This window comes from Kogia breviceps, chromosome 10 (assembly GCF_026419965.1).
Source record: "Kogia breviceps isolate mKogBre1 chromosome 10, mKogBre1 haplotype 1, whole genome shotgun sequence".
NCBI lineage: Eukaryota > Metazoa > Chordata > Mammalia > Artiodactyla > Physeteridae > Kogia > Kogia breviceps.
In genome coordinates this window covers 6,475,468-6,489,042 of record NC_081319.1, presented here as the reverse complement: position 1 = coordinate 6,489,042, position 13,575 = coordinate 6,475,468, and the positions used below count along the sequence as shown (strand labels likewise).

General features: G+C 48.7%; 1 protein-coding gene across 2 annotated transcripts in view; it reads left to right on the top strand.

The window, feature by feature from the left end:
• The window catches only part of SLC6A11 (solute carrier family 6 member 11), a 128,223-nt gene that overhangs the window by 83,743 nt on the left and 30,905 nt on the right, over positions 1-13,575 (top strand). For both annotated transcript variants that reach the window (XM_059076100.2, XM_067043453.1), the window contains exon 7: positions 11,279-11,382. In XM_059076100.2, the coding sequence (XP_058932083.1) occupies positions 11,279-11,382 (104 nt within the window). The remainder of the gene's footprint in view (positions 1-11,278; positions 11,383-13,575) is intronic.

The window sequence follows — 13,575 nt, the reverse complement described above, 5'->3', positions numbered from 1 at the left end:
TCACTGGTTCTCCCAGGGGGAGAGGTGGGACCACTGCCCAGGGGTCATTTAGTAACACGTCGGGGAGTAATTCTGGTTTCCTCTATGACGGGGGCACCTCTGGCATTCAGAGAGTGGGACTGGGTGATGCTAAACCTCCTACAATGAACAGGACCGTCCTGCACAATGAATGTCCTGTCCAGAAGACCAGTAGCACCCTCTTAGAGGAACACTTTAGGGGGAAGACCTTGCCCTAAAACGTAGCCCCCAAGCCTGTGTGGACAGTCCCGGGAACAGCAAAGGAGCAAGAACGTGCTGTCTTCGGGCCTTGCTCATGCCCTCCAGTGCTCCGAACCTCCTCTCTTTAGCCCTTTAGCAAAATGGGGTTCCACTGTCTCATGCGATGGTCTAAGGAGTAGACGTGCATGGCTCCAGGATTCTATCACATAAGGCATGGAGGTCAGTGCCATCAGCCCAGTGCCAGCAACCGCTCGTCCACACCCTGCACACTCTGTGAACAGGACACAGCTGTCCAGCCTGCGGGCAGAGGCCCAGCACAGTGACCCCGCTCCCTGCTCCACACAAAGGGGCCAGCAGGGTCAGCCGACACACCCAGGCTTCCCTCGCCGCCCACAGTGCAACCCTTCAGCCCAGTGACACTTTGCTGGCAGGGCCTCTGGGCAAGGCTGCCTGCCCGGGGAAGGGCTGGCACCAGAGCCAGAGGCTGCAGAACATATTTCCAGTGGAGCTTCCAGGCCAAGAGCTTCTGCCCCTTCCCACCACTGTTCCCGCTGGCCCTGCCCGGCTGCCCAGCACATTAGCATTTAAATGTATCCAGAATCATCTCCCCCAAAGCCCTCTCCCCTCACTGAATGCACCAGGGAGGGAGCACTTGAATCCTCCTGCCTCGACTCCCTTCCTCATAATGGCCATACTGTATTCATCAGCGTCTGTATATGGCATTAGCTGAGCGGAGAAGAGAGGGCGCCTAGCAACCCAGAGGGGGCTGCGAAAGAGGTGGGAAGGAAGTGATATTCATGTAATTATTCACTTCTACAAAAGCCGTTGTCAGGTACACACTGGAAACACAGCTGTTGTATTATTCTCCTAACCTACTTTTAATCTTCTGAGACTATCTGCCAATATAAATGGCCAAAAGAAAGAGCTTAATTCAGCTATTTTCTGCCAGGCCATATACGTTATGTTTTCACCTCAGTGGAAGGCTCTGCTTGCAAAAGTGGTGTCATGTGTGTGTCTGTGTGTCTGTGTGCGGCTGTCTGTCTGAAAAGAAAATGTTAAAGAAAAAAAAAGGCTGTAGGTCATGAGCCCAGGACAGCCACCAAGCCCTGTCCTGGCTACTTGGATCCGAGAGCCAGACGCCGCATGTGCTGTTGGGTCTGGAGGTTTTAGCATCTTCTTGGCAGGGCAAGAAGCACGGGAGCAGTGGGGTGCTGGCTTCTTCCACCCCTCCCTGTTGTACCCTAGCTCACAGCCCTAAGGGCAGGTGACTCTGCTTTAGTGATGGACGGTGGCAGCATTTGGTACTGCTCAGAAATCTGATTAGTTCACCTGGTAGGGAGGGGGCTGGGATGGTGGGAAAGACCTGGGAGCCTGTTTTCATAACATGTACAGTGGAGAAGCTACTATACATGCTATGTATAGCATTAGCGCCACATTAGAAGTGGAAAAGCATCAGCCACCAAAAGGAAGCAGATTAAGGGAGTTGTACCAGGTACCCCATTACGTACTTTACGTTCATTGTATCTTTCTTTTGTGAACAAGGAAGTTGGGCTCAGAGAAGTGGAGTAACTTGCCCAGAGTTGCACAGCAGGTAAATGGCAGTGCGGGGCTCCAGCCTGGGTCTACCTGACCCCGAAGCTCATGCCCTTTCCATTAAGCCCCAGTGAGGTGCGAAACCCAGGCACCGGGAAAAAGCCCAGGTTTGATTTAGTCCCCTTCGCATGATGCTCCAGTGCCTTCTCCCCAAGGCGGGCCAGGTTCCGGAGCTTTTGTCCCTAAGCCCAAGGGGGCTCCTCACACAGCGGCCAGTGTGTACATCTCTCCAAAGCTAAATAGATAACAAACTCGCCCTCTCTGAGTGTTAGTTTTTTATCCGTAAAAGGGAGATAATAATTGCACTGACCTCAACAGTGAGTCTAATATTTGTAAGTGTGTAGAACAGCCCCTGTTGTGTCACCGGTGCTTCCAAAGGTGAGCAGGTGCTCTGATGACCGGCTCCTCCCACTGGTGCTTTCCTGGCAGGACGGGTTAGCGCTGTGTTTGTCAGAGACCTCAGAGCATCGGTGCAGCAAACAGCGTCTCCTCCAGGGCACAGGGACAGATGGACCGGGCCCACCTGCCGGCGCCAGCTTTGATCCCTGGCAGAGTTGCTGCCCTTGTGCTCTGACTGGCGGCTGTTTGTAGACGTGAAAGCACCTTTCTGGGGGAATTTTCTTTCTGTAGCCCGCGCTGCCTTAATGACCTGCTGCAGCAGGTCACATCTGCAACTGCCCCTTCACAGAGCAGGGCCCTGGCCCCGCTGCCCCACGCCCCTGCCTCCCACCGTCTGCCCACTTGCTCGTCTCCACCAGATGCCGTGTTCCAGCGTATCTGCCCGTGTTTGTGGTCTGTCTCTCCTGCTAGAAGGTAAGCTCCCTGAGGGCAGGAGCTCCTGGAACTTCTCCTGGCACATAGTGGACACTCAGTGCTTGTGCATTGTGGGGAGAAAAGGGAAAAGGGGCTTTTTTTCCTTCTCCTCCAGATTTGTGAAGGCCAGTAGAACCCGAGAAGGGATTAACATCGACTAAGTGCCTGCTGTTGGAGCTCACGGCTGGGTTTCTGAGCACTTCCTCAGTGCTCTCCAAGAGCTGGGCTCTGTGCTGCGTAGTTGTTTCACACACATCATCTTATTTAATCTTCTGTGCGCACGAGAAGGAGGGACGAGCTCACCACTATGTACACTGACCCTCTCCCAGGTCTTCCCAGTCAGGGTAGGCTCTTCTCTCCAAGGGGTGAGAAAAAGACGTGACGCTTTTGCCCTCAAGCTTCTAGGAGATTAGACATTCTACATATAAGGTCAAAGTGGGAATAGGGAGAGAGGGCAGGCGCTTTCTGTGTCCCCCCCGCCCACAGCTGTCTCTAACCTGGGCGTGATGCGCCCACCCCAGGGCGGTGGGCAGGTCACAGGATGTAGGACGATGCCTTGTACACTGTAAAGTGCTGTCCGTGTGGACAGGGCCAGCGGGTACTAGGCATCCATCTTGACAGTGTAGCTCCTGAGCTTGGTAGGGAAGAGTGTGTCCTTGTCCGTCCATCCTTCCTTGCTTCTCCCAGCTGGGCCCCACTGATCCAGTTGGGAAGGAGGGTTACACCCTGATCCATTGCTTTCTGCAACTACTGTGCACTGGGGCTCATGGGAGCAAGTTGCTCTGAAAGAGGTGAAGTTGCCCCAGAGCTAGGAGGGCGGGACCACTTCTCATCCAAAGGGGCTCTGCTCCCTGGTTCCCAGGCAAATCTGTCCTCCAAACCTCTGAATGTGGACCGCCCCTGCCACGCAGCCAGAACACCCCCCCCCTTTCATTGCTGCAGAATATGGAGAGCGATCCGTTTCTCAGCTACTGACCCGGCTTCCTTAGGGTTTGTTGTGTGCAGACTATTTTCTCTTCAGATTGTGTTGAGAACTAGGAAGCCTTTCTCCACTGAGCTGCCCCCTTTGTGGCGTCCTGGGAGATGCTGGTCAGTGGGGCTCAGCTGCCTGGTCTTCCTTTCACGGAGGTGGGGTTGCCTTTGTCCTGTTGACCTCACAGCCACAGAGCTGTTCAAACCCCTGCCGAGAGTCCAGGCCTGCTCAGTGCACCAGGAGGCCCCAGCTTTTCTCTTTAAAATGTGGAGCCAGAACGCCTGGGGTTCAAACCTGACTCCGTCCCTTATTAACTGTTTGACCATCTGTGGATCCGTTTCCTCTTCTCTAAAGATGGAGGTGACAATACTGCCTAGTGAGATGGTTATGTAAATTATGAGAATGTTCCATGAAAGCCTTGCGTACACAGTAGGTTTTCAACAAATGGTGACTCAAGATCCCCACTTCCTAAGGCATCACCAAACTGGGAGAAGGTTCATGAATGTCCTGTTGGCCTGTTTCATTAGCCTCTCTTTGCAAATCATTCTGTCAAATCATTCCAGTGGCCACCATGATCTAGTTTGATCTCTGGGTGTTTGTGGAATTCCTAGTTGAAGAAAGAAATCGCCTTAGATGAAAAAGACTTGGGATAATGCCTGCAGCAGAGGCAGTGCTTTGTGTTCACTAACCGTCTATTTTTTCTCTTTGAGTGAAATGGGAAGAGACTTCCCCAGACTTCCTTGTCTTTAAGTCGGGATCACGGGACTTGGTTCTGGTCAGTGGTGTGTGGGCAGAGTGGTATTAGTAATTCCCAAGTCTGGTTCTAAAAATTTCCCAAGCATGGGGCTTCCCTGGTGGCACAGTGGTTAAGAATCCACCTGCCAATGCAGGGGACACGGGTTCGAGCCCTGGTCCGGGAAGATCCCACATGCCGCGGGTCAACTAAGCCCATGCACCACAACTACTGAGCCTGCGCTCTAGAGCCTGCGAGCCACAACTACTGAAGCTCACGTGCCAGCCCCCGCTCGCCACAACTAGAGAAAGCCCGCGTGCAGCAGCAAAGACCCAACGCAGCAAAAAATAAATAAATTAAAAAAAAAAAAAAAAACCGAAAACACCTTCCCAAGCAAAGGTCTAGTAGTCTGTTCCTCTGCGTCAGAGGCTTTGCTGACCTCGGGGTATCATGATAAGGTAGGAGGGTTTGCTCGCTGTCTTTGGGTGGAAGAGAGCCAACTGCTCCACAATCTGCCATGTGATTTGTGTAGGCGGGAAATAAACTTCGGTTGTGCTAAGCCATTGAGACTCGGGGAGTTATTGTTTATTTCAGCATAGCCTTAACAAATACAGCTCCCCCAGTGAGTTCATTCGTAGGGAGGCTACCAGGTGGAACCCTGTGGCATTTTCGCAGCCACAGGTGTGTTTAAGAATATAGACATGCATCAGGTATGCTTGTCTGCTAAGGAGTCCGATTGTGTAGAGTCCATGTGAAGACATATCATGCTTCTTTGTGAGACTTTTTCAAGAAATCTAATCCTGAAGGTTCTCGGGCTCTGCAGGCCCAAGAAGCATGTATCTCAGCAGAAAAGTTGAATCAACACTGGTTTATCAAATGTGGAAAATAGAAAAGGCCAGTGGAGAAAGCTTTGGATCTGGAGTCAAGGAGATGTTAAGTTAGTACTAAAATCCTGATGACTTGCAAATCTGTGTCTCAAGCCCAGACTGCAATATTTAGCCCTAGCCTTTCTGCCTATCCCCTGAATAGCTCACTTGATGCCTTGTCTAGAGTATACTCGTACCCATTTCCCCAACATTGTACCTCGAACCTCCCTTTAAAAAACTGGCTCATCCTCTAGTGTTACACCCCCATCCACCACATCCCTCAGTTCTGGGGATCCATCTCTTACCTCCAATCAAGACCAATCTTCTTTAATCTGCCCTCTGAAAATGTCTTGAGAACGAAGGAGACAAGATGGCAACAGAAAAAAAAATTTTTTTAATTTTCGAGAATCTCCACACCTAAACAGAGAAACTAGGATAGTAAACCAAAAAGCCTATGGATGGTACCTTCAGCATAACTAGGTGGCTCCATGAACCACAGAAGGTGAACAGGTAGGGTCAGACACCAACAGCAATAACATCTGCATGGTATCCACTCTATGGGATGAGAGGAAGAGGAAGAGGAAGGCAAAGGGATACAGAAGGCTGAGAGACAGGAAACCCATAAATCTCTAACATGTATTCACCCATAGAAGGAGAGGGCTCTGGGAGTAGAAGGTTGGTGCACCCATCTGAGAATGTCAGCTGAAACTAGGAGGGCTGTGTTCAGGCTGCAAGTCACAGGTGAGTGTGAGAGGACTGTGGGAAGTTCAGGCAGGGGTCTGGGATCTGGGAACTCTACAGACTGACCAGCTGAGGCTCTGTGGTCAGAGAGGAACCCCACATTGAGGAGAAACCACTGGAAGCAGAATCCAAATTGAAAAGGACAAAGACAGTAGAGGAAACAAAAAGAAATTCTGGATAAGAGTGGAGAACAGTAATTTCAGAAAGTACTCTCTGTGTGGCTATAGTTGTTTTTTGGTTTGTTTGGTTTTTTTGCGGTATGCGGGCCTCTCACCATTGTGGCCTCTCCCGTCGCAGAGCACAGGCTCCAGACGCACAGGCTCAGCGGCCATGGCTCACGGGCCCAGCCGCTCCGTGGCATGTGGGATCCTCCCGGACCGGGGCACAAATGCGTGTCCCCTGCATCAGCAGGCGACCTCTCAACCACTGTGCCACCAGGGAAGCCCATGGCTATAGTTTTAAAGGCTTTTTGGTACTGTCAGAAGAGGCAACTCTAGACCTGTGAGGCCAGAAAATCTCCCTGGATCCTCTACACAAGAAAACCTCCTACTAAGAGTACCAAAAAAAAAAAAAAAAAAGCATGTCACCTACATGTGAGCACCAGAAAAGGATTACAATCAAGTCTCATACAAAGCTATTATAAGAAAAAGAATTAGGGGCAGAATAGTGTTCCTATAGATAATGAACGCATTCCACAAAGACCCAGCAACTTAATATTTCACAACAAGCTAAAAGAAATGAAGAAACAATAGATGCTATGAAACGCTAGCATAAATGAAATGTTAGGCAAAAAGAAGATTTGAAAGGAGAGCTGACTGGAAGGACAGCTTATGAAAGAAAAAAAAATGAAGACAGTTTTTAAAGAATGTAAGAAAAAGTGATAGGTATAGAAATAAAGAAGATCCAACATACAAACAAGTCCCCAAAGGAGAAACCCAAAGTAATGGAAGAGAACGCATACTAAAAACAGTTATTCAGGAAATTTTTCCTCCTCAAATAAAAGAGGAGACTTGAATTTGCATCTTGAAGAAGTATATCACAAGCCTGGGAAAAATAACCAAGAATCATCAACAGTAAGAAATGTTTTTATTAGAATAATATTAGAACTATTGGACTTCCAAGAGAAAACAACAAACCTGTTGATAATTCAGACAAAAAGAGTAAATGCTTTTATAAGGGGAAACAAATTGGAGTGGCATCAGACTTTTCTACAGCATCACTTTGTGCCCAGAGACAACTAAGCAACATCAAAGTACTCAGGAAGAGAAAAAGAGAACCAAGGATTTTATATGCAGTGAAACCAACTTTCAGGTACAAAAGCCACAGATCAACTGTTAGGAATATGAAAGAACCCAGGAAATATATTTCCCATAAGCCTTTACAGAGGAATTTACTAGAGAACAAGCTACAACAGAACTGTCTGGAGAGGTATTAGCATAAATGGCTGGGAGTGAGCATTAAATTTATAGTCACCTGTAGAACTCACACGAAATAATGGCAAAAGGGGGACAATATAATATGAAATGGTTGTATGTTCTGATAATGCAGATACAGTACAAGTTTTAAAAATTGGGAGAGAAGGGAGTGTGTATATGAAAAATAAAGTAAATTCACATAATGCCTTTAGGTATTAACTGGAAACAAATGAATATTTCTTCAAATTAGATTCTAGAGGAAAGGGAAGAAAGAAAGAGAAGACGTGGCTAATTTCAATATTCCTCATAGTAGGGAACCAACAGGGGGAGGGCTAAGGGTATTGTATAAAGGTGTTGATTTAATGGTAATCATGTGAATAAAAATGACAGCCTTTTTCCTACAGAGATAGGGGGGCAAGAAAAAAAAAAAATCATTGAGAACACATTCCTCTCTCACGTGAACCTCCATACCCAATGTGTCCTCTTTCATCACTTCTCTAGTCTTTTTTTTTTTTTTTTTTTTTTTTTTTTGCGGTATGCGGGCCTCTCACTGCTGTGGCCTCTCCCGTTGCGGAGCACAGGCTCCGGACGCGCAGGCTCAGCGGCCATGGCTCATGGGCTTAGTTGCTCCGCGGCATGTGGGATCTTCCCAGACCAGGGCACGAACCCGTGTCTCCTGCATCGGCAGGCGGATTCTCAACCACTGCGCCACCAGGGAAGCCCACTTCTCTAGTCTTTAAAGGTGTGCCTCCTCCAGACAGCCTCCTCTGATTGCCCTAGCACATGTTAATCTTTCCCCTCCTCTACCACTCCCAGGTACTGGGTATTTTGTTCTCTGAACGTTTCATTTTATCTCACCTGCAGACAGAGATGGAGTGCTATAAATAATTGTACAGTACCTCTTTCAGAGCCTGGCACAGGGTTCTGCATACAGAAGACACTCAATAAATGCTGGGTCATCGGTAATTCGGGATTGATTGAAGAAGAATTTGGGCTTAGAGCCCCTGGGTTTTTCTAAGATCTTAATGTTGCTCTTAGTTAGAATTCTTTCTGCTTGAAGTGACAGCAGTCCCATTCAAACTGACTTAAGAAAGAGAGGAATTATAGGCCTCTGAAACTGAAACACTCTCAGGTAGGACTGATTTCAGGTGTGGCTGGATCCAGGGACTTGAGTCGTAGCTCCAGTATTCGTCTTTCTTTGCTCTAAACTCTGCTTTCCTCTGCATTGGCTTTATACTCAGGCAGGCTCTTCACTCGTGGTCAGCGATGACCCGCAGCAGTTACAAGCTTAATATCTCTAAGAGAAAAGAATGTGTCCCATTTGCAGTAGCTCCACTAAAAGTCCCAGGCTTGAGTTTCATTGGCTTGGTTTGCATCATATGCTCATCCCCGAACCAGTCACTGTGGCCAAGAGAAATGCTTTGATTGGCCTGGGTGGGGAAAACTGGGGTGCTGTTACCTGAAAAGGGGAGATGGGTGCCGGGTGGGCAAAAACAGCAGATGCCTGTTTTAGTGCTGGGTGCGATGAGCAAGCTGCAAGAAAAGTCCCCTGCAGGTGGAAAGCGTGGTTTGAGGCCCCATCCTTGGGACATGTGGATGGAAAGCTCTCTTGGGTGTTTTTGAACTCACGGAGGGGTTTATTTACCATGTGGGGAGGGTGGGACCATTCGCCATGGGGCCCAGCTGTGATGAAGCCCCCAGGTTTCCCACAGGTCTGGAGGCTTCTGTCACTCTGGTCTGCGCACTCAGTGAAGGTTCTGGGGAGAGGGACACCCCGTTTGCAGAGAGTTTAGAAACCCCACGTGTCCAGGTGCTGAGCATGCCAGCACCTCGCTGCTGGGACCTGGCTTTGCTTTCTGGGTTAGGAGCTGACCCGTGTTTTGCTTCTCCATATGGTTTACTGGCCTTACCGAGGAGAAGGGGGAGTGCACGGAGGTGGCAAATGGGGAGACTGAGGCAGAACAGGAGGACTTTAAAATACATCCATTTCTCTCCCAAATCTTCAACTTTTTTTTTTTTTTTTTTTTGCATTGGGCCCTTCCTGTCAACATTCAAGCATCCTCAAGTTTCTGCTATTTTAAAAAAATCCTCCCTAAATTATTTTCTCTCTCACGACCACCCTGTCTCCCAACTCCCCTTTCTTGAAAAAGCTTTTTAATATTCCCTCTTTCCCATTTCCTCCTCACCGTGTCTCAGCCCACTCTGATCTGCTGGCACCCCCTCCACACACACACATACACACGCTTCATGAAAGAGCTTTCCCCACGTTCCTCATTTAGCGCTGAGACCCTAAACCCAAAGGCTCTTTGTTAGAGGAAGACATACCACTTTTTAGGTTGAGAAGCAGCACTGTGATCTTCCCTTTTAATAAGTGGTTCTTGAATGGTTTTAACAAGCAAGCAAATCCAGGGTAGAGTGACCTGTACTGTGTAATCAAATCCCCAAGAGAGAGGAAGTTAAGATAATTTGACTGGAAAAGGCTGTGTTCCAGAGGGTTCTTCAAATCTGTAAAGTGCTGCCACATGGCAGAGGGAGATGTGGCCTGGGTGGCCCCAGAACTAGGAAAACAGGAAGGGAGATTTTCTTTCATTTTAAGAAATGCTCTAATGGTCAGAGTTCTCTAAAGAAAAAGAAAGGGGCTGTGTCCAAAGGTAGTGAGCTCCCCATCACTGGTGGTAGTCAAGCAGAGACTATTCTGTCAGAAGTACTCAGAAGAGAGTCCTGTGTTGGGTGAGCGGTTACACCAGAGGGTTTTTGAAATTCTGGGGTTGGTTACACATGTTTCTCTAGAGGTGTGTCTCCTTGGACTTTCATGTTTTTTGAAATTCTGGGGTTGGTTACACATGTTTCTCTAGAGGTGTGTCTCCTTGGACTTTCATGTTTTTTGAAATTCTGGGGTTGGTTACACATGTTTCTCTAGAGGTGTGTCTCCTTGGACTTTCATGTTTTTTGAAATTCTGGGGTTGGTTACACATGTTTCTCTAGAGGTGTGTCTCCTTGGACTCTCATCTGCCACTCCCAGCTGTGTGTTCTTGAGCTAGTTGCTCCGTTCTCTCCATGGCACTCGCTTCTCAAGCTTCAGTCTCATCAGCTGCATTTGGGTTTTAGCTGTGGATTTTCCTTGGTAGCTTCTAGGAGCAGGGCTCAAAGAGAGCCCAGGGGAGTGTTAAGGAAACCACCATAATTCCTGTTGTGCGTGTCAGGCCTTCCACAGCAGGTTTTGTTGGAGGGAAGCTTGGAGACTAAGAAAGTAGTTTGCACATGTATCGCACAGGAAGCCCAAATGCACCTCTTTGGAAAGGTGGTAAAGATTTGGTGGGACGGCCTCCCCCATCTCACTTCCCTGTCCTCTGGCCAAGCGCACGGGGCAGAGTGAGAGAAGCCTCCAGGCCTGTAGGAAAAATGGGGTTTCATTGTAACTGGGCCCCATGGTGAATGGTCCCCTAGTATATATGGTAAGTAAGCTCTGTGAGTTCAAAAACACCCGAGAGAGCTTTTCTCGTGATGGTCTTAATCCCAAAGCAGAAAAATCACTTGTTTTGGCTTTAGCAGTCCTGAGAGGGAAGTTTATTCCCCACTTTGCAGTTCAGGAGACTAAGCCTCAGAGAGGTTAAGTAACTCTTCCAAGGTCACACAGCTGGAGTAGAGTCCTAAAGCCCAAATTCTTGCTATTTGGTGAACTACTGTCCATAAAGTCCAGAAAATTCTGGTTTTAACTAAGGCCGTTTATATTTAATCACCCCAAGAATAGAACTTCTAAACAAACGCGTTCCTGAGATGAGGACATTTGATTGTCCCTTTGTGGACTCTTTTTGGAGGTTGGATGTGGGTGGGGGCTTTCAGAGAACAGGGCCATCCCACCCACCCACCCCCTCGCTGCACATCTGACTTCTCTTTCTGCCAACTTCTTTGTGCCTTCCTACAGGTCTGGGTAGATGCTGGGACGCAGATCTTTTTCTCCTATGCCATCTGCCTGGGTTGTCTGACTGCTCTGGGAAGTTATAACAATTATAACAACAACTGCTACAGGTGAGCATTTCCCCAGGCCCTGCCAGCTCTCCGCCAAACCCGAGAGCCCTCCATGCTGCCCGGCTAGTTCACGGTCCTCTTCCCACCTTGCAGGTCTGGGTGAGGGAAAGAGGCCTGTCAAGAGAGGGGCGACATGGCACCAGCCATTCCAGGTGGAACTGGAGAGGTCCCTGGGCTATTTGTCAGCCTCTCCCCACCCCAGGGTCAAAGAATGGCCCAACAGAGGGGCTAGGAGAATAACGTGATCAGAGTGCGTTCCAGGCTGCAAAGTGAGTCTACTCTGGGAATGGCATTCGGGCCTCCATCCTACCCTATACAGCAAAGCTTTATCCCAGGATAAATGACTGGTCCACGGTTACACGGCTGGTAAGTGGCAATGCTGGGACTTGAACCCAGGTCTTCTGGCACCAAGGGCCTTGTTCTTCTGCCTTCTGTTCAGGAATTTCTTGCCTGCTTCTTCTCACTTGACTGTAGGGTCCTGTCCAGTCCCACTTGGAATGGCCCGTGCCCTGCTGCCCCTCCCTCGACAGGCCTCCCTCCCTCCCGGGCCTCCTGCAGCTGGCCGCACCCAGCGTGGGGAAGGGGCCCACATGGGGAGGTGAGCCTGAGGCTGTGTGTCCCTGGCTACCTGGTCCTCATGCCTGCAGCCTGGTTTCTACCCTGAGGCTGAGTCCACAGAGGCCCAGGGACTCGGCCAGGGTCACCCAGCAGTGCCTGGCGGAAGTGAACTTTGCACCCTGGTCTCTAGCTCCAGGCCAGTGGCCTGTTTGCTGAGGTCGCTGCACCCCTGAATCAGTGCCTGGTCACAGACGGTGAATACGCAGAGATGGCTGGACAGCACATCTCGGCTCCCGAGTTCCAGAGCTCCTTATTCTAATGTAGAAACTCGTGGAGTAAAGTCACTGAAGCCGTCCCTGAACACAGATTCATTGGAAAAGGAAGGGTTTTTCAGCAAATGCTTCTGAGATAGGATAAGTATTTTGGTGGAAGTAATTAGGATAGATCCTCACCTTGCCCCCACATATATATGCACCATAATAAGTGTCAGATTGGTTCAACAGTTAAATATTTTTTTAAAAAAAACCATCCTAAAATGAGGAATAAAATATTGTTTTCATAATGGGAAAGGAAAGGAAGGAAGTGACAGATTGATTCACATAAGTATCTAGAACTTCTAAATTTCTGGAAAGATACACAGGAAACTATGAAAAAGAGCCACCTCTGAAGAGAGACACTGAGAAGTCAGAGATAGGGAGACAGGCTTTGTCTACCTATACCTTCCTGTACAATTTAAATGTTTTGTTTTGCCTTGTCTTTACTCTTTGAGTACGTATTGCTTTTATAATTTTTAAAAAGTCACATTAATACGAGTGTTATCTATCTACCTTCTGCATTACATCTCCAAACAAAACATTATGAAAATCATCTACAAAATTAAAGGGCATACTAACAACATATAATATGATACTCAAAGGGTTGGCACCCCTAATATGTAAAGATTACAAACAGGTCCATATGAAAAACCCTAAAACACCAAGAGGAAAATCAGTAACACACTCTTAAAATAATGAGCTTATTTTCCTTAACTAGCAAACGAGCTGTGGTCTAAAAATGACGCCTGTTTGATGCAGGTGAGGGTACAGTGAGAGGGGCCAGATCACAGTCTGTTGGTGGGATGGGACCTTGGACGTGACAGCCACATCGCTTGGTTGCTGTGTGGCTCAAGCGGGAGCATCATTTCAGAGAACTTTTGTCAGTGATGAAGCCCCTCCCGTGTTATCCCCATCTTCGAGGGAGGGAAACTGAGGCTCATGGATGTCATTCCAGGTGGTAGACCTGGACTCTGGCCACGGTCTTCTAACCTCCATCCTGCCGCTCCGCTGCATCCTCCCCGAAAGCTGCCTTCGTGATCACTTTACCAGCCCGCTTGTTAAGTCAGCCGTGTGCTGTATGTGTCACTAAGTGCGAGATGCCCAAATCGCCACCTTTGGAGACACAGCTCCAGTCTATAGAGACTGCCGCTTGGGGAAACCAAGGCAATGAAACGGGGCAGATCCGACACGCTGGAGGAGAGGCCACAGGGGAAGCCAGCGAGCTCTGCTGTCCCTGGGCCGTTAGGCAGAGAAGTCGTTGGGTACTGTCGGACAGAGGGATGTTAGAGAGGCGGGAGGTCACACCAGGTTGTCCAGGAGA